The following is a 25,518-nucleotide window of genomic DNA, read 5'->3' on the forward strand; positions in this document are numbered from 1 at the left end:
TAACGTCTGGCATATGTGTCAAAATAAATCGCAGCCTTTCCTCGCGGATCGGAATCGCGTTTCTGTTAAATTCGTCCAAGTGCATGCCATTCCTCGCGCGCCTTGAGGAAATGTTAGTGCTACGTGCCGGTTCCATCGTCTCGTATCGGAATTTCGTTAACACAATAAGGTCGTTAACAGTCATGATTTCGCTAACAGTGAGATATTCCGACGCGCAACGTTGTTCTTAACGTAAAACAACGTTTTCTGCTGGATATCGGTTTTGTAGATATCGAGCGGATTTTGCGATGACCTTGACAAGATCGACGTGCGTCGGACATCCGCCGCGATTTATCGATAGTTAGCGCTTAAACTGTCAATTGAGCGTTAATCCTTAAATATCCGCAAGATACAATTTTATATAATTTTTTTCTAAGTTACACTTGGTAACTTGTCATTTCCTGTGCAGCAAATGTCGCACAATGCTGCAACGTTCTTGTCTGACAGTTTTCTTTCTTTGCCCAAAAATTGTCAATTGTAATCGCGAATTTAATTTGTCTGTATTTATTACATCTTTGTTGCAATTTGTAACATTGAATAATCGTCACATCATATCAAGAAATCGTCCGATAATCGTACATTAAAAAAAGATTACCTCTTTAGCGAAAGCGCGTTATTAACTTACAACATTACGATTATTTTGTAACACAAAGACGTGAGAAATAGAAGGTTTTTTTTTATAAATGTCAGGCGATTTTTATTCTTAAAGAAGTGACACACTTTGCTTATGATTTTCTTGCGCCTGTTTGTTGCAGTCGTCTAATCTCAGCAAGCCGTTTTACGTCGACAAGCAGTTGCGTCAAAATACCTATTAACCCTAGACAGACTCACTTATTTTTCTCATACGTGAATGACTCACTGGGGTCTTAATAACCCCAAAATTGTACCGCGTGTATAATATTTCCAGAATGTTCTTAGAAAACTTTATAATAGATAATTTTGTTTGTTGTTTAATAGGGAAGACGATAGTAGTCATCAATTTGCGATAGTAAAAAAAAACCAGTAAAAAAATTTCGAAAAACAAGAAAAAGAACCAAAAATTGAGCTGAAATGACTATTTTTATAAAAAATGCTGTAGTTTTTCATAAAATTCACCGATTTTAAAATTTCCAACGGATTTTGAAAGACGAATAGACAACCTTCAAGGGCATGTAAGCGATTTTTTCGTTTCTTAAAAAAAACATATTTTTTTGAACATCTGAAGTAGAAGAAATGACGAAAAACTGTCGGATGGGAAAAATCGCAAGAAATGGAAAGTAAAACAGATTCTGTCGATTATTATTTATTTGAAAGGTAGTCAAAAGTTATAAAAGTATATGGAAACAGTAAAATTAACTCCACAAAAACTTTACAAAGTTTTAATCAGTTGCTGTGCAAGAACAGCAAAAATGAAATAATTGACCGAATTTTAAACAATTATATATGAAACAGGGGTAGAATTTTCCGGGGAGTGCTATAAAGTGTATAATTTTTTGTTATCAATTTTTACAAAAAATCTGAAATATACTTTACTCACTTTACTGTGATAAATGTCGAGCGTAAATGACTCACTGGGGTCTACGATACCCCAAACGATTTTCTTTTTCGGTCATAGCTGCTGCACAGATCTAACGCACTCGCTGAATCACAGAGGTCGATTGCCGGATGACTAAACTGAATTATGGTTAGGGTCTCGGTATGAAAACTAACCTTCCTAAGGCAGGGGCTCAACTTGAATTTCGCGTGGGGTCCCGTAGACCCCAGTGAGTCTGTCTAGGGTTAAAAGCATCAAAGCCCGTCAGATCTATGACTCCCGTGGAAACCCCACAGTAGAGATAAATTATTGAATCTCGAAGAAATATCTCTGATATCTTATATTGAATAACTTCAAACTTGGCGATTCACGAACGCTCACGACGGCTCCCGATGACGCCCGAAGTGCCCGCTGCGGCCAACATGGCGGCCCGCGGCCGTTCATATTGCTTCACAAAATTCGGCCTATTCACTATCCAGTTATATATAGATCAGTGCGTTTGATCCTATAAAATTCATAAAAATTATTTAATCTTTTTCTTACATTCCACGAATTTAAAGCTAAACTAAATGATACGATAAATGTATTTCTTATATCCTTTGTATGTAATAAAATGTGCAGGAATTTTTAGGTGGTGATAAGGGTAGGAGGTGATAGGAGGAGGCATGCACATGATGCACGTGGCGGTCGTGGGTCGTGAATCGTGTTTACTGCCGCCGATAGCTGTTTAAGTTTACGTAATTTGTGCGTGTAGGAATAATTGACAGCGAGCGAATCATTAATAAGACGCTAATAAAAAAGCTATTCTACGAGAAATTGGAATCCAGTTTGTTTCAATCTATGTTTATTGTAAAGCGAGGTTATAGAATTGTTGAGTGATTGCGGTGATTGCCACTAAAATTATATGGTTTTTCACTAATAGTGGAATAAGATATTATCCCTCTTGCTTTCTTACGTAGAAGGCAAAATTATGGTACGATATTTACTTAAGTTTTCGTACATTGGTACACAATACAGGTATAACATAAAGTATTCATATTTTAATATAAACATATACATTTGGGCACGACTATCACGAGCAGTTGTTTTGTGCATAGACTCTATAATAATTTTCTTTCTTTTTATTATGTAACGTAACATTACCGTTTTTGTAAAGGGGTTTGCAGAAGCAGATTTCCGACAGTTTCATACGGGATACCGATTCCATCCAAGGTGCTTTAGAAACTGCTCTACTAACAGTTTCCCCAAAGAGTTTAATTAGACCAGTCTTGACTCTTTCCAGCAGGTAAATTTTCCTATATTTCATATTATTTTTGTACAATATTTTATGTCTAGAGTCAGCTTAATGTATCTAAGGTGCAGGATCCTTATTGTCAAAAGTTCTTTTTATTTTGCTGGAAGGACTAAATTAATCAATCAATCTTTTATCATACAAAATATATATTTTTGTAGGACAGATGCCGGAGTTCATGCTTTAGGCAACACCGCTCATGTAGAGCTTGAAAACAAACACAATACGATATATAATTCAATAATTGTAAAAAAATTTGTTAATCGTTACTTTTCCAAATGTGGTCATACCATTAGGTAATTCTTAAAGTCATTTATCTTCTCATTAGTACATCTATTCCAGTATCTATAATTTAGTTCATTTAGTAAAATTATGTTTTTTTACAGGTTACTGGATTGTACACCTGTTACAAATGACTTTCACTCAAGATATTCATGTAAATCTCGAACTTATTTGTACAGATTTATGGTACCTAAAATACCTGAAGAACAACGGATATCCCTCCCAGAAGCAATACATACCTACCATTTAAGGTACTTGTACAAAGAAGTAAAAAATTTATGTACTCTACCTTATGGCATATATCTTTCAGGTCATACAATTTCGACGTAGATAGAGCGAGACGTGGTACACAGTTGTTTATGGGAACAAAAGACTTTACCACGTTTAGTGCGAGAGCTGTAACAGATCGCAAAATCCAATATGTACGTGCCTTACAGGCTTTTACTTTAGAAGAGGCACAGCCTTTGATGCCTTTTGATCCCCTATCCAAAAATTTTACATATTGGCATTTCACATGTAAAGCAAGATCTTTCTTGTACAATCAGGTAATATTTTATTTGCAAATAACACATTTGCATGTAAGAAAGCTATAAGTGCTGCTCTGTGCAGGTCAGACGAATGGTCGGTGCTCTAATCACGTTGGGATTGGGAGGTATAACAGAGAAAGATATCACTGTAATGTTACAAGTACCTTCCCATTATAACTGGAACCCCCGTATTACTCCTGTACCACCGAATGGCTTACATCTATTGAATGTAGAATATGATCCGGATGAATTAAGACGTTGCACGATATTGGAACAGCAAGAAGAGAAACCACGATCGGAAGAACAAATGCGAGAATTACAGTTGGAAGAGCAAAAACAAGAACTGCAGTTGAAAAAATAAAAGACGAAAAATATATGTTTCAAAAACTTAATTGAAATAATTGAAAAGTAACATTCTATGTATAAAATTAAATTTATTTTATTATGTGATAGACAATAACGTTAATACATGATATTTTTTTAACGAAATTCGTATTTAACATAATATTTGATGCAAGTATTATAAAAAATAAATATTTATTAATTTTTGCATAATGGATTTACGAGATCTTATCGCAAAAAAGAGATCTTCATTAAAATCATGCAAAACAGTGATAACAGATCCACTTGGCAATAAATATGAAGTTGAACATGGCCAAGTGAAGAAACTAGAAAAAAGTTTGCCGTTCGTAGTCGATGAAAGACCTGATTTGCATATCGCTAGTATAATACCAGGATTGTATCTCAGTTCTCAAGATCCAGCGGTTTGCAATGATATATTAAAGAAATTTGAAATACGACATATTTTGAGTATAGGTGTCAATATCTCTGAGAAATATGACGACGTTCAGTATCATACGTGTGACTTGTTAGACTTGCCGGAATCGAATATATTACCATCGATAAAAAAATGCATCGACATCATACATGCAAATCTTAAAGAAAATATTCTTATTCATTGTAACGCTGGCGTTTCTCGTTCTCCTAGTATTGTTATCGCTTACTTAATGATTGCTATGAAATTGTCATACGACGAAGCTTATAATACAGTGAAAAGAGCGAGAAGCTGTATTAGACCTAATGATGGATTCGTGAAACAACTACGTAGTATTGAAAATACAACCTTTGTTTACGAATTATAGTGTTTAAATTTATTTAAAACTGACAATTTTTATGAGTACTTGTACTACGCCGACTTACTTACCAGTACCTTTGGCTAATTCTGGCATGTATTAATCTCATAATTAGGAAGATTAATACATGCCAGAATTAGCCAAAGGCCAATATATATATATTCGCAATTTCATGAATTATTTTATTTCGAGCTGAGATCGAAAGGGCAGAAAAGAATGTATGCACACAAGAAATGGATAAATAGATCAATGAATGTAGTATATTGTTACAATATAATCCATGTGTTATAACGTTATTTACTTATGTGTACAGAGAATATTGTTTCATGTAATTACAATATATTTTATTATAACTCATTAGAAAATTATATTCATGCACAGCATCTATGAAATTCTTAGCCAAAACTAAGCATATTAAAATTTACTAATTCTGGCTTTTCCTTACATTTACCATGCATTGGAGATGACACATAGGTCGCCGTACCAAGTAGATTTATAAAAATTACTGTAAATCTAAAAAATATATAAGTGAATTTCTGTATACATGATAATCCTATTATCTCATTCACATAATAGTAGTGTATCAATGTACCCACATTGGTACCTATTACTTCTTCTCTCTCTCTTCTATTACATATTACATATTGTATAGAATAATTATTATCAATATCCATATATATGTGTTTACATGTGATGTGTATATATACAGGCTCCTAAAATCACAAGATGATACTTTATAGACAGATAAAATACATTGTTTAATATTTTATTTGTCGAAAATATCACATCGTTAATTTAAAAATGAGCCATTAAAAATTGTAATTTCTCGCAAATTTGAAAAATTCAAAATGGCCTATAAAAGAATCTGAATTTGGAACTATTAGTTGCTACATTTAACATTGAATTCGTGAGTGAATCTACTCCTAGAGTATCATCCAGTGATTTTCAGATACCCCGGATAAATACAATATATGCATATATATTGTATTTTTTTTTATATGTATAATCTATTATTCACATTCCTCCAACAATTGAAATGAGCTGTCTCGAAGAAAATAGACAAGGCACTTGAACTGAATATCCTTTTCTTAGCTAGTTGGCCTCATAAATAGTAGAATGCAAAGACTTGCACATCAAACGGTGTACAAAATGGTAAAGTAGAACAAATAAATAAAGCCGGCTATCAAAAGGAATTCGTGTATCGTTCACTATTTTCATAACGTCATTTAACAGTTTTAATTTGACCATTCTCAGCAGAGTGCCAATTTCATATATCTTAATGAGTAAGCGGCGCGGGATCAAGGCCTTCTAAATATCGTGTTCCTTGAACATACAACATTGATATATTGCTTATACAATGATTAAAAATAGCATAATTCATATTTTGATGTTACAGATACAAGAAAATGATTTCTATATACTGGGAACAATGCAAACGCGACAAATGGCATAAAACACATTTTCCTGTTTCTATAGATCATCAAAAATTTCATTCACGAAGATTATACGGGTTTGTAATCTCCGATTACAAATCTGTTATTTAAATCTTACAATTATTGATAAGTATACGTTTAATGCATCGACAGATCTCTCACGTCGTATTAAAATCACGGAGACATATTTCGAGTTTGCAGTAACTAATTAATAATTAATGTAATAAAAAATTGCGTAATTCCTAAGGAACAAACTTTTCCTTAGAAAGCCCCTACGTTTCGTCTTTTTTTTTTCTTTGATTCGTGAAAATTTTACAATATAAATTTCAACAATTGTGATGTAGTTTAGAAACCACTTCACTTAAGTGGCACAAAACAACGAGAAAATGTGATATATGTACAAAAAAGGTATAAATAAATTAACAAATTATTATGCTAAGGTCAACGAAAAACGTATGACTGTTAGCAGTCTATACGCAGTACAAAGATTATCTGTGAAAATAATATAATACACGAATAAATCAGCCAATTTCCGCAAGAAAGGACTAATGTACACAGAAATTTGTTTCTTATCATAGAATACAAATTGCATTCACAGACAATTTGCGTTTCTGTAGAGTAAAAAATACTACAGAATAGTTCTACTTTGCAATTTCTGTGGACTCAGTCTTTTCCTGCGGAATGCTGACCTGATTATTTCCCACGAAAAGCCACAGTCTTAAGTACAACATATCTGTACCTGGAAAGCATATCATTAAAAATGAAAGTCACGAGATTAAATCGTGCACGACGTACATGTGTATGCCCGACTGGACCGAGTGACATGGCAATGGACTCAGGACAACATGCATTACAGTTACAGATACATAGGACATCGGTATTATGAATTGTGTCATATAAACATCGTCGTCGAACGTTGTGTGTAGTAAACCAGTGTCAAAGTCCAATAGAATGGCCAGGTCGTATGCAGCAACAACGTCAGTAATGGAACAGGGAACCACCCAACACAAGTGCATATGTGTGTATGTTACCGTTTCGTATACATGTATGTGTTTGTGTGTGTGTGTGCGTGCGTGTTTTACGTGTACATGCGTATGCTCATATGTAGTGTTTTACATACCGTTTGTCAGAGGAAAGTTACCTTACATCATTAGCTTATTAGGTTCCATCAATTGTTTTTTTTTTACTGTGGATTTTTTGGATCTATATTTTAACGCTTAATTCCCCAAGGGCCATCCGGAGTTGCAACGGGTACATGAGAGTAACCAGCGAACTGCGGGAATTCTTCTACGCTGGCTGTGTTTGGTGCGCTCTGAGGCTGCTGTTGCTGCTCCCATGGTCCTCCTTTCACGATGAAGCCAGTATCATTCTCACTGCCACCGACGTTGTTACCGTCGTCACGTTGAGGTGAGCGCAAACTTTCACGATATTCATTCTCTATTACGTCTTGCATCTGTCATTACACATACATATATTTATTTAGAAATTATAATTGCAGAATGATTTCTACTTACATTACGAATAGCTTTTAACGGATGTTACTTACGTATTCCTCCTCTAGATTCAGCAAACGATCCTTTGCATCGGCTACGTTCTCTTCCGCTCCCACGATCGTTACAATATTGGGGTCAGCATCGGTTTTTCTCGGAAACTTTATGTCGACTTTAAATTCATCCATTATTTTACGAATATTTCGACCTTTTGCACCAATCAAACGCGAATGAACTGCAGCGTTTATCTGCACTTCCTCTTTTGTCAAACCATTCTAAAGTAAACGAGAGAAAATAATAAATCGTAATGCGCAATTGTTTTAAACGCTATTGCAAAAACATTCTTATAAAGTTTCATGAGGCGATTACTCTGCTACTAAGCTGGATTGTCTTGTAAAGGATAAAAAACCAAAGAGAACGAAAAAATAAATTATGGTACGTTGTTTCAATATAAAAACGGAATTCATTAAAACACAAAGAAGAATATTCATATGTTAATAAAAATTAACTCACCAATTCATTGACGATTTTCATGATATCGTCTCGCGCTCTGTATGCGTTCTTCTCATATCCTGTTATTGTAATAATATGTTCCTCGGGATCACCCTTGCGCGGGAAGTTAATTTGAACTTCGTGATCACTACGTATTTTACTAATCACTGCTCCTTTTCGCCCAATAATTTTTGGGTGATATTCCGGATCAACTTCGAGCTAATTGAATAAATTAGTTATGTATTTCATATTCATATTAACCAGATAACATTTCACGTATTATTTTTCTTTTGACAATATTTGTCATCTTTTTCAGAACATATTAAATTATTAAAAAAAATTAATTATATGATAAACTCACCTTTAATTCGAAGGATTTTAATGCTCGATCTTCTCGTTCGGCCTTCAAAGCCTCACATTTTTCAAGGATAGCTTCCTTGGCACTTTGAACGCACGACGGCGTTCCAGAAATCTAAGAAATAGATGAGAAATAAGTATATGAGACAAATATTTATATTAATTCCCGTAGTCAATTTATTTAAAAAAAAAATTACTTTAATATAATCCAGTTTTTCCTCTGCTGGAGAAAGCATGATGTGTACATCATATGTATTCATTAATTCACGCACATCTTTACCTTTCTGCCCAATTATCGAACGATGGAAATCGAACGGTACGTCAACCTAAATGCAAGAGGAAAAATTTTGCTTAAGACTGGTTTTATAACTGCAAGAACTGATCGATACAAAAGAATATGAACTAACTTGAATCGTAATAGGGACAAGATCGAGTAAAGCTTGCTTAGCAGCAGCAACATTCTCAGGTTGTCCGGTAATACGAATTATATCACAAGCTGGAATAGTTTCTCCACCTTCTCCATTTTCACCATTAACTTGGTCCGGTACTTTTTGCTCATCTAGAATAATATGCAAAATCAAAGTTTTTATAGATTCAATAAAATTAATAGTTCAATTGGTGAATTAATTTGCATATAAGAGAGACAATGAAAACTGATACTAACCGTACACATCGCGATCGGGGAATTTGATTTGCACGTCATATTCGGATGTTATGTTTTGCACTTTGCGACCCTTTGCACCCATCACTGTGCGATGGTGTCTTTGAGGTATTACACATTCCACTGTTACCATAGATTCCTGAATCGAGAAGACAATCGTGAGTATATAACGCACGACTGCATTCAACGTTTCTTCAACGAACTTACCAATTCTTGAACGATTTCTCGCATTCGTTGTTTCGCCGCTTCTATGCATTCATGTGAGCCCTTCAGACTAACGCGATCGCTATCAACGCCTGCCCGCGGGAATGAAATCTGCACACCGCCGCATTCGTCGGCAATTCGGTGCAGTACACCACCTCTTCGCGCTACGAAATGTCTATGATGCTTGGGATCAATACGAATTTCACCTTCGATAATATTGTCCTGGAAATATATCAAGAAAGGTTTCAGAGATAATTTATATTTACGTATACTTATACGGATTATTCGGAAAAAGAAAAAAAAAACGATTCTCGTACAATCTCTTTAATTGTAGCTTCTAAATCGGCTTTAGCTTTTTCGACCGCTTCTTTCTTGCCCATAATCGTAATCACTTCCTTATCTTGATCTTCTTCCGTCGGGAACATAATTCGTGCACCCGTGGATTCTCTTATCTATAACAAAAGAGAAGAATTATATAAAAATTTACTATCTAAATAGCATCTGGATGTATAATACTTATTACATCCATGCACTCTACCTTCTTGATGTTGGCACCATTCTTTCCAATGAGGAATTTATGATGTTGAATTTTGGCACGCACTTCAGTTGAGAAACTAGACAATTGCTTTTCATTGCTTAGTTCTAAAAGCTGCGCTTTTGCTTTCTCTACATCGTCCTTTGGACCTCTGATACTGACCTACATATGTGCATATGTATTTATTAGTAACAGTTTCAAATTTGATCAAAGAATGATCATCTTTTTTTCTCTTTTACCTTGTCGCTTTTACTTTCTGCCGTAGGGAATTTAATCGTGACGCCTCCACAATCTTCCATAATAGAATGTATCAATTTACCTCCCGTACCAATAAGCGAATTGTAAAACTTTGGTGGAATAGTAATCTCTTCGGTGACGATGTTAGCCTAGTATAACAAATATGCTATGTCAGACATCTCTTACAATTATTTACGTTTGTTGCATGTGTATTTGTGTAAAACATTAACAAATTACCAATTCATTTTGAATCTTTTGTATCATTTCTTTAGCTTTTTCCACATTTTCCTTTTTTCCAGTGATAGTTATAACATCACTCTTCTCACCTTCTGCAGGCAAATCGATTTTTGTTTGCGTCTCTTCCCTAATCTGTATCATGTAATTCATATATAAATACAAGTATAAAACAAATGAGTTGTAATCAATGAAATCTGATACAAACCTTACGGATATTAACACCGCCTTTTCCAATAACAAACTTATGAAACTGTTTAAAAATAGGTACTTCCAATACATGATTACTTTCGTTCAATTCTTTTACCAACTTCAATAGATGTTTATGGCACTTGTCAACGTCTTCTTTGGGTCCTCTGATTTTCACTATATCTCCTTTTTCGCCTAAAAAAAATCGATCAACTGATAAAAAAATCTAGTCAATATTACGACTTTATTACAAATGCTTTATCACGACATTGCGAGGTAACGGAGTATGAAATAATAAATGTCGTTTACCTGGTCCAGGAATAGTAATTTGTACTTGGTTAAATTTATCCCTAATCTCTTTGATATTATCTCCTTTATTACCAATTATGTTACGATAATGTCTGTGATCTATAATCACATCCTTTTCCTTCTCGTTTTCTAACTTTTTTACCATTTCTACGAGTTCCTATATTATTTATAAGATAAAAGCATTAGTTTTTTTCCCCCATTTATTTAAACAATACTTGCTGCTAGATAAAAATATAATATACATACCGTTTGAGCTTTCAATACCCCAGCAAGATTACCTTCAATGCGGATAACATTACTGCCATCATTTTCAGAGATACTAATAACTACACCCGTTCCTTCCTTAACACGATTCACTTTAATAAAAACAGAATGAATTTAATGTAAACTTAAACATTCTTTTCTCTGTTATACCGAAAATGAAAATACGTGCAAATATTAAACTGCTTACCATTACAACCATTCTTCCCAATGATATGCTTGTAAAATCTTGGGTCAACATTTAATTCCGCGAAAGTAAGTTTTGCTATAAGATCATTAGCCATGAGCTGTAACTCATTTTGCGCTTTCTCTACTTCTTCAGGTGGACCTTCTATCTTGATTTTATCTTCTTTTCCCGTAAATTCGACGTTTACTTTTGGCATTTCTTGAGTAATTTTCTTGATATTTACACCTTTGCGTCCAATGATGTATTTATGTATCCATACCGGAGCTTCCACCACGGCAGTGCGAACACTGTTTGCTTTTTCATATACTTTGTTAAGTGCTATACATAAATAAATATATAATAAATTAATGTTACCTAAAGATACAGTACTTAAAGAATATAATTAGTAACATTTAATTTTTAAATCACTTACCCTGACCAAGCTTCTCCTGCGGTCCTCTAAGAGTTATGGTACCAGTTGCTGAATCAGATGCAGGCATTTCTACGCTCACTCCAGTTGTTTGTAATATTTCTGCTATGGTACTACCACGAGGTCCAATTACATACTTATGTTGAGATTTAGGAACTTCTACAGATACCGTAGTACATCTTTTCTCCTGGATTAAAAATTTACATATTACATACGCGTACTAATAAAATTAGGAAAAAAATAGTCTTATTAACCTACCATATCCTTGTAGATGCTCTCAATCTTTTGCTTTGCAGCCAAGACTCCTTCCTTCTCACCAGCTATGGTTATTTCATCCTGCTGCACCGATGCAGGAGGAATATTGATGCGAGCACCAGTTTCTGCCATCATAGCATTGAGATTTTCGTTATGCGCACCATATATGAACGGATGATATATTTTTGGCACAGTTATTCTTTCAAAAGCTTTCCTAGACTGCAACATTTATGACAAAACATGTTGTTGTAGGATTGTATATACCATAAATGGATTATCTAAACAAGCACAATTATGTATTTATGTATGTTACGGTGATTTTTTATTATAATTATTTTTAAAAGTTACCTGCTCATCAGAAATAACTCTAATTTCGTGTTCAGCCTTTTCAATTCCTTCCTTTGTACCTGTAATTGTTATTATATCTGATTGATCTTGCACGCTAGGTACATTAATCTTGGTAGCGGTTTTCTGCTCAAGATCTTTCAGTCTCTGCCCTTGCTTTCCAAGAATCCAACGATGATGATCCTTAGGGATACTAATCTGTTTGCTTGCCTATAAAAAAAGAAATTAATATAAATACAAAGTAATTTATGTTTTGAAATACAAGATGTACCAAATAATTTTAAATACTGAAGACATATTCTCTGTCTTATACAAATAAATACAAAATATAAATTATTGTAAACTAATGAGTTATGGACTTATGTATAATGTATCTCTTTTAGTAGGAATACCTGAGTTTGAAACGTTGTCAAAATGCGCCGTTTGGCTTCCAGAACCTGATTTTGCTTTCCAGTTATAAGAAACGTCAAAGATTGATCCTTAGATGACGCAATTTCAATAATAGTGTTCGTTTCTTTCATGATGGTTTTACATGTACGAATAGATTCACGTTCGCCAAATTTATCACTATGATCAAATTTGCGTTCTTCCCCTGGCACACGGAACATCTACATGGTAATAGAAAAATATGTTAAGAAATAAGTACCTTTAGAATAGTTTTTCGCAGCGCATAGTAAAATGTAATTCTAATATTTCTTTATACGGAGCTACAAATCCACGTGTATACTTGTACGTATTAAATTTAAAAAAAATATTGCAAAATCTCTAAATTAACCAAGATTCTTGCAAAATCAATAAATTTTTATAAACTCTTTACCTGTGTAATAGTAATACGACCAAGTTGTAAGCTGTTGTTTATAGAAAATATGTTTAATTGTCCAGAGTTGGAACTAGATGATTCAGGGAGAACGGGGAATGTCTCGTCGTAAGTAGGTGGCTCGTAGGCCATTCCCTCTTCCATTACTGCGTGCTGCTGCATTTTTCGGATGTCCTATTTCGTGCCAAGTCCTTACAGTAGCACTGTAATGCAAATCAAAAATATTCCACCTTTTTAATAATATCTTAATAAATATATCTTAATCATTAGTAAAAATAAATAATATGACAATGTCAATAATAATACGAGGATTAATAAACGTAACAAAACACATATTTATATTTTAATATACACATGTGCTATATTCGTAAATACAAACGCGCAATCATTTATATAAAAATTGATTTTTATTTCAGTTTTATATTATTTCCACTTATTTCGCGCGACACGTACGTAGCTTTAATTTTGCGACAAACGAGGAAAAGATTAATTATCACTGGCGGGACGTCGATAGTTATATCGAAGATAAATTTTCTCCCGGATAACCCGAATAATCGCGAGGGGATTATTGTCCGAGCATTTTCACGAAGGTCGATCGAATCGCGATGGGATTTCGCACGTAACATTTTTTTCCCCTCTTTCGTACGATTTTTTCGTCGCGGAACAAATTCTTCCGTACCGCGAGATGGTTCCGGGCTTTAGCGGAGAAAACGGATCGCGCGATCACATGCCGCGAGTAGCCGCGGAGACGATATTTTTTTCCAAAGCCGACGGAATTTCACGACTCGGGGGAGCGTCGTGACCGAGGATCGACAAGCAGATGCGGGGATGCGGGCTAAGTGCACGTCAATGACCAATGGCTGAGACAGTGACCACCATATGGAGCGTTAACTTGACACGTCACGAGATCGCTAACCTCTCGCCTCTCGCGTCGCGGCCAACATCAGCAGGTTGTGGCGACCCGCGACGAGAAGAAACGATCGCAGAGAGAAACGGAGGGACGTCGAGAAACGACGGGCGACGGGACGGGACGGGTCCGGAGTCCGGGACGGCGCGAGGGCGATCGACGGGACCGCGTGGCGGATCAGGCGAGTGGCGAATGTGGCGATGCCGGAAAAGGAAAAAGGAGGAAAATGGAAAGGCAGGCAGGAACGCACGCACGTTTCCCCGCATAACACAGACAGCGAGACAACAGTTGTAAAGAGGTTGCTACTTACTCTACCGTAATAAAGAAATCCGGCCAAGTAATAAGCGCGTATTACGTAGCCAGTTTAACGGTGATTTGCCTGAAACAGTACAACGTAGGTTACGAGGAGTGAGCGGCGCACTTCGGATTACCACGAGATCTAATTAAATTAACGTGGAGCGGAATTATCGCTCCATTACCACGAGACTCACGACTCTCCTTACCGGTAACGCAAAGTGAAATGAGACGGAGGGGCCTCGGACCCTCGGCCTCGGACGGCAGAAGTCACCAGTCACCAGCCACCACCACCGCGCGATCCGGGAAATACGCAAATACGATAGGTTTGCGTCACAACGGGACGCCAATGTCGCGGTCGCAAATTACCACGTGCGATCGCGCACACAACTGGACAGTGGACACTGGACCGATTGGACGTCGTCGCCGTCGTCGGTCGTTGTCACGCAATTGGATATCGCGGATACCCGGTGCTTTCCAATAAGAACGCGCGCGCACATACATGCAACGCCACACGATTGGCTACTGACTAGGAAAACTTTCGCCTGAAGTCGGGACTTTAGGCCTAAAGTCAATCGTGTGACGTACCCTGTACACCCCCTAGAATCGGCTGCTTCCACCTGCTTTCACCCGAGGGCTCGAGGCGACTGGCCCGAGTCACCCGAGTGTCTGCGAGTGTCGCAGCTCCTGTCACCACTGCTGTCAGCGGGGTTCCGTTTGACAGATTGGCTTCCACTTCTCAATTTTGTTTCTTTCTAAACAGCCGGACTCCGGAGCCAAGCTTCCACACCGTCCACACTTCCACATTTCGCTCTCCGTCAGATAGTCAGGCGGAGTCGACGCGACGATTTTGTACGGATTATGCGAACCCGTCGATCAACACTGCGACGAAAGACAGAAGACGGAATAGACGGACACCTGCTGGCCGAATCAACCCCGAATGATTTAATAATGCGGCCGTCCCGTATGCAGATGACATGACATTCGTGCGCACAGTGATGAGGACCTGCGATACTAATTGCCGCGTGCCATTAGCGAAAGTGAAAAATGTTCGTCAGAGATCCCTGTGGCATCGTATGCATTATCGTCACCTATATGGCGGTATTTTACGCTGACTACGTCGTGGTACACGCGATCGTGTTGCACACTATGCAAGACAGGTTGGCATAACGTTGAAATATTTATTTATGGCAAAAATCATTACAAACACTCTCAGATCTCGTCGAATTTTTCACACTTTACGTCGCTTACTCGCACACTTACTCGCGCATCTCTTTCTTTATAGCCTTCTTAATTTACTATTTACTATAATCTTTGGTGAGAAATATTTTTAGCAACGTTACTTTTTTGTTATCACAATAAGAATACCCCACGAACATTTACACTTTTGTCTCAAGTATGTGGAAAGAGTCATCCGATACTTTGGCTGCTACCTTGCCACAATCCGCCGCGTTACTCCAGAAAGGACGCGTAAAGATTCTAATATTTCCAGAAAACTTCTGCGTCCTTTGTTAAACCGTAACGTTCATACCTCTAACAAAAGAGAAGAATTATATAAAAATTGACTGCCTAAATAGCATCTGGATGTACAATACTTATTACATTCATGCAGTCTACCTTTTTGATGTTGACACCATTCTTTCCAATGAGATATTTATGACGTTCAACTTTGGGACACACTTCAGTTGAGAATCTAGCCAATTGCTTTTCATTGCTTAGTTCTAAAAGCTGCGCTTTTGCTTTCTCTACATCGTCCTTTGGACCTCTGATACTGACCTATATATGTGCATATGTATTTATTAGTAACAATTTCAAATTTGATTAAAGAATGATTATCTTTTTTTCTCTTTTACCTTGTTGCTTTTACTTTTAGGGAAATTAATCGTGACGTCTCCACAATCTTCTATAATAGAATGTATCATATTACCTCCCGTACCAATAAGCGAACCGTAAAATTTTCGTGGAATAGGTACTTCCAATACATGATTACTTTCGTTCAATTTTTTTACCAACTTCAATAGATGTTTATGGCACTTGTCAACGTCTTCTTTGGGTCCTCTGATTTTCACTATATCTCCTTTGTCGCCTATAAAAAAATCGATCAACTGATAAAAAAACGTAGTAAATATTACGACTTTGTTACAAATGCTTTATTACGACATTGTGAGGTAACGGAGTATGAAATAATAAATGTCGTTTACCTGGTCCAGGAATAATAATTTGTACTTGATTAAATTTATCCCTAATCTCTTTGATATTATCTCCTTTATTACCAATTATGTTACGATAATATATGTGATCTATAAACACATCGATCGATACATCCTTTTTCTTCTCGTTTTCTACCAACTTTTTTACCATTTCTACGAGTTCCTATATTATTTATAAGACAAAAGCATTAGTTTTTTTTCCTATTTATTTATACAATACTTGCTGCTAAATAAAAATATAATATACATACCGTTTGAGCTTTCAATACCTCAGCAAGATTACCTTCAATGCGGATAACATTACTGCCATCATTTTCAGAGATACTAATCACTACACCCGTTCCTTCCTTAACACGATTCACTTTAATAAAAACAGAATAAATTTAATGTAAACTTAAACATTCTTTTCTCTGTTATACCGAAAATGAAAATAATTGGAAATATTAAACTGCTTACCATCACGACCATTCTTCCTAATAATATGCTTGTTAAATCTTGGATCAACATTTAATTCCGTGAAAGTAAGTTTTGCTATAAGATCATTGGCCATAAGCTGTAACTCATTTTGGGCTTTCTCTACTTCTTCAGGTGGACCTTCTATCTTGATTTCATCTTCTTTTCCCGTACATTTGACGTTTACTTTTGGCATTTCTTGAGTAATTTTCTTGATATTTACACCTTTGCGTCCAAGGATGTATTTATGTATCCATGCCGGAGCTTCCACCATGGCAGTGCGAACACTGTTTGCTTTTTCATATACCTTGTTAAGTGCTATATATAAATAAATATATAATAATTAATGTTACCTAAAGATACAGTACTTAAAGAATATAATTAGTAACATTTAATTTTTAAATCACTTACCCTGATCAAGCTTCTCCTGCGGTCCTCTAAGAGTTATGGTACCAGTTGCTGAATCAGATGCAGGCATTTCTACGCTCACTCCAGTTGTTTGTAATATTTCTGCTATGGTACTACCACGAGGTCCAATTACATACTTATGTTGAGATTTGGGAACTTCTACAGATACCGTAGTACATCTTTTCTTCTGTATTAAAAATTTACATATTACATACGCGTATTAATAAAATTAGATAAAAAATAATCTTATTAACCTACCATGTCCTTGTAGATGCTCTTAATCTTTTGCTTTGCAGCCAAGACTCCTTCCTTCTCACCGGCTATGGTTATTTCATCCTGCTGCACTAATACAGGAGGAATATTGATGCGAGCACCAGTTTCTGCCATCATAGCATTGAGATTTTCATGATGCGCACCATATATAAACGGATGATATATTTTTGGCACAGTTATCCTTTCAAAAGCTTTTCTAGACTGCAACATTTATGCCAAAACATGTTGTAGGATTGTATATAAATGTATTATCTAAACAAGCACAATTATGTTAAAAGTTACCTTCGCATCAGAAATAACTCTAATTTCGTGTTCAGCCTTTTCAATTCTTTTCTTTGTACCTGTAATTGTTATTATATCTGATTGATCTTGCCTTCTAGGTACAGTAATCTTGGTAGCAGTTTTCTGCTGAAGATCTTTCAGTCTCTGACCTTGCTTGCCAAGAATCCAACCATGATGATCCTTAGGGATACTAATCTGCTTGCTTGCCTATAAAACAAATTAATATAAATACAAAATAATTTATGTTTTGAAATACAAGATGTAGTGAATAATTTTAAATACTGAAGACATATTCTCTATCTGCTTCCACCAGTCACCACCACCGCGATCCGGGAAATACCAAAATACACAAATACGATAGGTTTGCGCGGGACGCCAATGTCGCGGTCGCAAATTAACACGTGCGATCGCTGATCGCGCACACAACTGCGATTGGACGTCGTCGGTCGTTGTCACCCAATTGGATATCGCGGATACCCGGTGCTTTCCAATGAGAACGCGCGCACACACATGCAACGCCACACGATTGGCTATTGACTAGAGGAAAACTTTCGCCTAAAGTTGGGACTAAAGTCAACCATGTGATGTATGTACCCCGCGCAATCCCCTAGAATCGGCTGCTTTCAGCTTTCACCTGCTTTCACCAGAGGCTTGCAGAGTCTCGAGTCTCGACTGGCCCGAGTGTCTGCGAAGTGTCGCAGGACGCAGCTCCTGTCATCACCGCTGTCAGCGGGGTTCCGTTTGACAGATTGGCTTCCACTTCTCAATTTTGTTTCTTTCTAAACAGCCAGACTCCGGAGCCAAGCTTCCACACGGTCCACACACCGTCCACACTTCCACATCTCGCTTTCCATCAGATGGTCAGACTCGTCAGGCGTAGTCGACGCGACGATTTTGTACGGATTATGCGTTAACCCGTCGATCGACACTGCGACGGAAGACAGAAGACGGAACAGACGGATACCTGCTGGCCGAATCAACCCCGAACGATTTAATAATGCGGCCGTCCCATATGCAGATGACATGACATTTGTGCGCACAGTGATGAGGACCTGCGATACCAATCGCCGCGTGCCGTTAGCGAAAGCGAAAAATGTTCGTCAGAGATCCCTGTGGCATCGTATGCATTATCGTCACCTATATGGCGGTATTTTACGCTGACTACGTCGTGGTACGATGGATCGTGTTGCACACTATGCAAGACAGGTTGGCATAACGTTGGAATATTTGTTTATGACAAAAATCATTATAAACACTCTCAGATCTCGTTGAATTTTTCACACTTTACGTCGCTTACTCGCATACTACTCGCGCATCTCTTTATAGCCTTCTTAATTTACTATAATTTACTATAATCTTTGGTGAGAAATATTTTTAGCAACGTTTACTTTTTTATTTGCAGCCTATGGTGTCCTTTCCATATAATAGCGTTTAACACTGTTGTACTTCTTCTAATGATGGCACATTTGAAAGCCGTCTGCAGCGATCCAGGCATAGTACCCTTACCGCAAAGTAGAATGGATTTTTCCGATATTCATGTCTCTGGGGGAAGCGACGACCACGAGAGTGACGAGAAAGACGATTGGACAGTGTGCACTAGGTGCGAAACGTATAGACCACCTAGAGCTCATCATTGCAGAATTTGTAAACGTTGTATCAGAAGAATGGATCATCATTGTCCATGGTAACTATGAGTTGCGATGAGTTTGTGAAAGACAATAGCGACTGTAAAAATTAATATAACTAGTTTTTAAAAAATTAATCTCATAAAAAATGATTGACATACAAAATGATTTTGAATTTATTAAAGACTCGCAACTGAATAATGTTTAAGGATCAATAACTGCGTCGGCGAGAGGAATCAAAAGTACTTCATACAATTTCTGGTATACGTTGGTGCGTTAGCTATCTATGCTATTATTTTAGTCATTACGTCTTGGCTCTATGACTGCCCACAGTGCAATAACGATATTGCAGTCAAACAAAATCGCATGTATGTATTTGCATTCTTATGGGAAATTTACGACGACTGGAACACTAATATTGAGATTGTTTTGCAGTTTACATTGTGTGATATTAGTTTTGGAGTCGGCATTATTTGGTATGTTCGTCGTAGCGATTCTAGTTGATCAGTTCCAAGCGATACTAGGCGATGAAACTGCTGTGGAGCGCGTGCAAGGTATCCAACAACGTTATCACAATAAGAATACCCCACGAACATTTACACTTTTGTCTCAAGTATGCGGAAAGAGTCATCCGATACTTTGGCTGCTACCTTGCCACAATCCGCCGCGTTACTCTTTCAGAAAGGACGCGTATTTAATCGATCACGAAGTTTGAGATTATATACAAAACGAGTGTGTTATGTGTCTGCACAAAGTGGTATTTCTTTTTTTATATTTATTTTTTTACATACAGTATATTAGAGTAATTCATTCCTTGGATCAGTACCTTAATACATCTTTGTACGAATTATTGACATAGTATAGATTTGAGACTTGTAGCTATAACGTTTCTACAGCGTGTGTGGAAATAAAATAATAATATATAAACACTCATTCTTATTATATACACACATTAAGATGATTAATATATATTATAAATATATTATTCATTATCATCATATACATAAGCCTGTATTTATTTTAACTATGAACAAACAATAGCTTTAATTAATATGTGTTATTGCTTATGTTGAAACATGCGTGATAACAGTATATACATGGAAATGTAATCGACATTACGTTAATAAATTAATTTTTTATCTTTTAAAGTTACAGTATATAAGAATAAGTGATACTCCAAGTGATACAAGTAAATAGTAATTCTTTAATTTAAGATAATTATTGCTAGGAACTGTATCCTCGCCTAATAAATTTATTCGCTGCAAGGATTGTATTGTAGTATAATAGAAAATAAAATTGTTAATATAATTTCAAAAATTGAAGCTTTATTATTAAGTAATTAATACGTATTTTTTAAATAATAATTTTTTTATATATACTTTATCGTATTTTTGCACGTTTGTTTTATTAATTATTAAGTGAAGTTAATAAATTGATATTTTTGTTTTGAAGAATAATCTAATATGTATGAATCAATAATTATTTTTCAAATAATATAATATATTTTGATTAATTTTATTGGTATCAAATTTCTTTTATTCTTATGCGTGTTTTGTCAATTTATATACACTGGGCTTTAATTGTTAATAAGGACTGCCAACCTTTCAAGATTCTAGTTATATTTCTAGCCATATTGGCAACTTCTGTCAGTAATATTATTTTGGAGTAATTCTAACCTATGATTTTAATCAGAAAATTTTTCTTTTCATTATATATCGCTTGTACGAAATGTTAAATTGATAACATTACAATCTTATATTGTTGTCAGTTTGTGTTATATTGCTATAAAATCGTTCGTAACCTGTCACTAATCTCAATTTTCATATGAAATCGAAATTATATATAATATATAATAGTTCCGTACAATATAAACAAATGCTCACACTTTATTTAAAATATTAAATAATCAAAACATTATGAGTAACAGTATGAAAATTGCAATTTTAAAAACGGTATTTTTTTACAATAAAACGTTTATGATGAGAATTATTTGAGATTTATTTTTCTGTCATTGCTCATCTTATTTTTATTCTTGTTTTCAGGTTACAGAGTGTTTACGAAACAACAATGTAAACGTGTCCAGCATTGGATCTTATTTGCATTTGAAATCACATAAAACAGAAGGAATCTACTCTTTCCAGCTTCCATTAAAAACTAGACAATACAATATACAGAATGAAGTACAGAATATTAGAAATAATGATCGAAATGGTATTTTTGACATCAGTATACAGAACGATACAATCTTTTTCAATGTTTCCAGAGATATATGTGTTAAGGAAGTTTTGGAACATAACTGTTCAACAGTATCGCCTCCCAATTTCATAAATAATAAAAAAACTATAATAGTGGAGTTTAGTTCGCCCAATATTGCAAAACCTTTTCACGTAGGACATTTGAGATCTACAATAATAGGAAATTACGTTGCTAATATCAACAGCTTTGTAAAAAATAATGTAAAACGAATAAACTACTTGGGTGACTGGGGTACGCAATATGGTTTAATTCAATTGGGAATCAATATGGCAGATATTAATGAAGATGAAATGAGAAGAAATCCTATAAAAGCCTTATATACAGCATATATTACTGCCAACAAATTGGCTGAAACCGATTTCTCGATATTGGATCGTGCGAGAAAAATATTTAATGATTTGGAAAATGGCACGGGAGTCACATATGAACAGTGGATAGCGTTTAAACAGTACACTGTTGAGGAATTAACAAAGGTTTATGGTAGAATTGGTATTACATTCGACGAATATCATTGGGAATCTATGTACAATGCTAAAAATATAGAGAAAATTATTACGTTGATGGAGAAAATGCAGTTATTGCTAAGGGATGAACAGAATAGAAAAGTTGTGAATTTGGACAATGAGAAGAGCGTACCTATAATCAAGAGCGATGGTTCCACTTTGTACATAGCTAGAGATATTGCTGCAGCTATTGATAGATTTGAAAAGAATAACTTTGACTGCATGTACTATGTGGTGGATAATACACAAGCCAGTCATTTCTCAAATTTGTTAGAAATATTAAAACGATTGCAAATGCCGTGGGCTGAAAGACTGAAACATGTAAAATTTGGCCGATTGCACGGTATGCGTACAAGAAAGGGTAATATGGTGTTTTTAGAAGATATCTTGGACATTACCAGAGATATCATGAAGCAGAAACAAATCGATTCGCATAGTATGCTAATTTTAACATTATTTTAATTATGTAACGTTTAATTTTGTATAGGATTAATTGTAACAGAGAAACTTTTTCAGCCACTAAAGTTCGTCTAGATTCATTTGATAAAAGCTCGGATATATTGGGCATTTCTGCAATGATAGTTAATGACTTAAAGAGAAAACGACAACGAGACTATACATTCGATTGGAATACAGCATTTGATGTAAGCAATCTACATATCGTAAAAGAATTATAGAATCTTATGTAATGTATTAATTAGTTTCTCCTAATTTTTTTTATTGTAAGATCAGTTGAAAGGGGACACTGGCGTGAAGTTGCAATACACACATTGTCGACTCGTCAGCTTGGAACGCACGTGCGGCGCTGTTCTAACTTTGGAATGTGAACCAAGTCTATTACAAGAAGATATCGTTGATGATTTAGTCGTATTAATTGCTAAGTTCGAAGAAGTAGTACTGAAATCATACGAAGAATTAGAACCCTGTATATTAACAGCATATCTTTTCAATTTAAGGTAAGATGTAAATTCTAAGATTCAAACATTTTCTACAATTATCTAATTGAAGTATATACGGTTTCTCTTTCTTTTTTAGTAATGCAATTAATAAAGCTTTCAGTTTGTTGAAAGTAAAGGATGAACTGCCTGATCTTGCTAGTCAAAGACTGCTACTATTTCACGTTGCTAGAAACGTTCTTGCACAAGGTATGAAATTACTTGGTCTAATACCTCTGGAAGAGATGTGAAGACAAGTGGCCGTGGAATCCTAAAGAAGATTCGAAACTCTAGCATTTATTTGTCAAATTGATCATATTGATCTGTCAATCTTGGTGAGACTTTAATCAGAAAGAAACTATACATCTACTTTCTTTATTCGATATCAGATAACTAGCTTTATTTTTTTAAACAAATTTTATTACCTATACAACGAGATATTCGATTTTTTCATACGAGTATAATTTTATTATTTGCAATGTGAAAATTACACGATAATAAGCAAAATTAACGTTTGTTCCAAGTGAACTTTCTTCTGGCACCTTCTTGTCCCCACTTCTTTCTCTCGCGCCTTCTCCAGTCCCTTGTTAGAAGCCCAGCTGTTTAAAAATAACAGTAATTTTTTAATGATTTGCCATATGTTTAATTCGCATTAATAAACAATTCGCGAACGTAAATTATGTCATATTTGACACAACGATATTTTGCTAAATCGATTGCTCCTTACCAACTCGCATTCTTTCGACCATTGCTTTGTCAACAAAGCTACGTAAGCCCCATGCAACGCCCCAACGTATAGCACCCGACTGACCAGTAGGCCCCCCACCATTAACTGTGGCTTCGATATCCACTTTATCAGTCATGTTCGTAAAAAGTAATGGAAATATAATCTGTAACAGATAAATATATATAAGAAGCATGAGAAACAACTTTGTGAATTCTGAAGCGACCATATACTAATATGATGAGCAATTGCTGAAAGTCAATATTGGAAAAGTCGATTTAAATATTAGATTCCGAGACATCGTCGATACTTTCTTGATAAGGTAAAATTGAACAAAAAATATTGCTTTATCGATAGAAATTAGCTACAGTTACGCAATTGTCTTTTACTTGTGGACGTCTATTTACAATATAAGAAAATATAATATGAATCACATAATGCGAATTGTCGGTTGAAATATCAAATTGTACCGATATCAATTGTCCAAATCACAACGAGGTACGTTCTTCTTTCGTCAATGTTGTTGCGACATTTTCCAGCATCTTATTCATTCCTAGCAGCTGTACTCTCAGCAATTTTATAGCATCTTCATTCACTTTCATCATAGTGATCAGTTTCTCGAACGTCATTTGTAGGGCGACATCGGAGAACTCGTTCTTCTGTCGTTGTTTCAGCCAAACAGCGTGATCGCTCAAATTGATGTCGTCATTCATAGACGAAGGAATATTTTTCTGTGCTATCTCATAAGCGGCTTTCATTATGTCTTTAGGCAATCGCTTCTCGAGAGGATTAAGCGGTTTTACCACGAGAACCCGTTTTCTATTTTCAACATCGATCTTGTGATCCGACATCCACTTCCGGAAGGCGTACGGGATGGTAGTGTTGTGCAGCACCATTTCCGTAAAGAGGATCATTTTTGTCTGCCTTACCAACTTCGTGAGCCCCGCATGATTCCTCAGACCTTGTATATCGTGTACGGCGATACCGACCAGCAAGTTCATCAGAATCACAGTGACGAATACTATGAATAGCGTGAAGAGAATCTGCGAACACACTGACAGGGGATGATAAATGACGAAAGAGCTGCCCGTCGATTCGTTATCCACTTGATTGATGAGTCCTTCGAAGTCCAATTCACCGGCCATCATAGCCAAGACTTTGATTAGCCCAGTGAAAGGATTACCGAATGCGGGCTCGCCGGCGAATATCACGCAGAAGCTGATGGTGAAACCGATGAGTAGGCCGGAATACGCTAGCAGAAGCTTGGCGAACTCGAACTGGATGTGCGTGAACATGGCGACGTAGGTGCCGAAGGCCGGTAACTGGCCCACCATTAGCATCAGATTGGTCCAGGCGCAAAGTATGGCAAACGCACCGACGTAATTCTGCCAATCGTAAGTACGCCCGGTATACACGAAGGACGTAACGAATACGCTCACGATCACCAC

At 36.0% G+C, this 25,518-nt stretch overlaps 7 protein-coding genes across 11 annotated transcripts in view; 4 read left to right on the forward strand and 3 right to left on the reverse strand.

Moving 5' to 3' along the window:
• The first annotated feature begins 2,002 nt into the window (after positions 1-2,002).
• On the forward strand, positions 2,003-4,074 carry LOC112459759 (tRNA pseudouridine synthase-like 1). Its single transcript, XM_025024053.1, has 7 exons — positions 2,003-2,045; positions 2,184-2,569; positions 2,709-2,837; positions 3,005-3,139; positions 3,230-3,376; positions 3,436-3,670; positions 3,735-4,074. Exons 2-7 carry the CDS (start codon positions 2,523-2,525, stop codon positions 4,011-4,013), a joined length of 972 nt encoding a protein of 323 aa, XP_024879821.1. The 5' UTR covers positions 2,003-2,045; positions 2,184-2,522; the 3' UTR covers positions 4,014-4,074.
• A 58-nt stretch (positions 4,075-4,132) lies between these two features.
• On the forward strand, positions 4,133-5,326 carry LOC112459789 (dual specificity protein phosphatase 19). The gene has a single exon (XM_025024108.1). It carries the CDS (start codon positions 4,207-4,209, stop codon positions 4,792-4,794), a length of 588 nt encoding a protein of 195 aa, XP_024879876.1. The 5' UTR covers positions 4,133-4,206; the 3' UTR covers positions 4,795-5,326.
• On the reverse strand, positions 5,032-14,695 carry LOC112459786 (vigilin). Of its 2 annotated transcripts, XM_025024104.1 has the most exons (23): positions 14,611-14,695; positions 14,418-14,486; positions 13,201-13,403; positions 12,776-12,991; positions 12,387-12,593; positions 12,042-12,257; positions 11,787-11,970; positions 11,378-11,692; positions 11,173-11,282; positions 10,927-11,083; positions 10,637-10,812; positions 10,432-10,563; positions 10,197-10,343; positions 9,961-10,119; positions 9,740-9,874; positions 9,426-9,644; positions 9,222-9,357; positions 8,965-9,116; positions 8,755-8,883; positions 8,562-8,672; positions 8,222-8,419; positions 7,765-7,983; positions 5,032-7,671 (listed from the first exon to the last, which is right to left on the reverse strand). In XM_025024104.1, exons 3-23 carry the CDS (start codon positions 13,360-13,362, stop codon positions 7,429-7,431), a joined length of 3,723 nt encoding a protein of 1,240 aa, XP_024879872.1. In that variant the 5' UTR covers positions 13,363-13,403; positions 14,418-14,486; positions 14,611-14,695; the 3' UTR covers positions 5,032-7,428. The 2 variants fall into 2 exon arrangements, with proteins under 2 accessions (XP_024879872.1, XP_024879873.1); XM_025024105.1 differs by lacking the exons at positions 14,418-14,486; positions 14,611-14,695 and adding an exon at positions 13,880-14,026.
• Positions 14,696-15,738: 1,043 nt separating this feature from the next.
• On the reverse strand, positions 15,739-18,594 carry LOC112459787 (vigilin-like). Its single transcript, XM_025024106.1, has 10 exons — positions 18,310-18,594; positions 18,028-18,234; positions 17,731-17,946; positions 17,476-17,659; positions 17,068-17,382; positions 16,863-16,972; positions 16,603-16,774; positions 16,255-16,487; positions 16,019-16,177; positions 15,739-15,934 (listed from the first exon to the last, which is right to left on the reverse strand). The coding sequence occupies exons 1-10, from the start codon at positions 18,316-18,318 to the stop codon at positions 15,881-15,883; spliced, it is 1,659 nt and encodes a 552-aa protein (XP_024879874.1). The 5' UTR covers positions 18,319-18,594; the 3' UTR covers positions 15,739-15,880.
• Positions 18,595-18,665: 71 nt separating this feature from the next.
• LOC112459788 (palmitoyltransferase ZDHHC3) lies at positions 18,666-20,628 on the forward strand. The gene is made up of 4 exons (XM_025024107.1): positions 18,666-19,233; positions 19,430-19,711; positions 19,862-20,020; positions 20,088-20,628. Exons 1-4 carry the CDS (start codon positions 19,121-19,123, stop codon positions 20,365-20,367), a joined length of 834 nt encoding a protein of 277 aa, XP_024879875.1. The 5' UTR covers positions 18,666-19,120; the 3' UTR covers positions 20,368-20,628.
• A 940-nt stretch (positions 20,629-21,568) lies between these two features.
• LOC112459779 (probable arginine--tRNA ligase, mitochondrial) lies at positions 21,569-24,927 on the forward strand. Of its 4 annotated transcripts, XR_003041364.1 has the most exons (7): positions 21,569-21,604; positions 21,695-22,847; positions 22,928-23,055; positions 23,144-23,367; positions 23,447-23,681; positions 24,246-24,392; positions 24,840-24,922. XR_003041364.1 is itself a non-coding variant. In XM_025024094.1 (5 exons), the coding sequence occupies exons 1-5, from the start codon at positions 21,569-21,571 to the stop codon at positions 23,595-23,597; spliced, it is 1,692 nt and encodes a 563-aa protein (XP_024879862.1). In that variant the 3' UTR covers positions 23,598-23,846. The 4 variants fall into 4 exon arrangements, 1 of the variants encoding a protein (XP_024879862.1); XR_003041365.1 differs by lacking the exon at positions 24,246-24,392 and having other exon boundaries at positions 24,840-24,927; XR_003041363.1 differs by lacking the exon at positions 24,840-24,922 and having other exon boundaries at positions 24,246-24,533.
• The window catches only part of LOC112459793, a 12,608-nt gene continuing 11,234 nt past the window's right edge, over positions 24,145-25,518 (reverse strand). Inside the window, exons 4-5 of the mRNA XM_025024113.1 lie at positions 24,541-25,518; positions 24,145-24,236 (exon numbers count right to left, since the gene is read on the reverse strand). The exon at positions 24,541-25,518 is cut by the window's right edge and continues 1 nt beyond it. Coding sequence (XP_024879881.1) covers positions 24,559-25,518 — 960 coding nt within the window. The 3' untranslated portion in view covers positions 24,145-24,236; positions 24,541-24,558. The remainder of the gene's footprint in view (positions 24,237-24,540) is intronic.

This window comes from Temnothorax curvispinosus, unplaced genomic scaffold (assembly GCF_003070985.1).
Source record: "Temnothorax curvispinosus isolate PA1 unplaced genomic scaffold, ASM307098v1 QBEX01010126.1, whole genome shotgun sequence".
NCBI classification, from domain to species: domain Eukaryota; kingdom Metazoa; phylum Arthropoda; class Insecta; order Hymenoptera; family Formicidae; genus Temnothorax; species Temnothorax curvispinosus.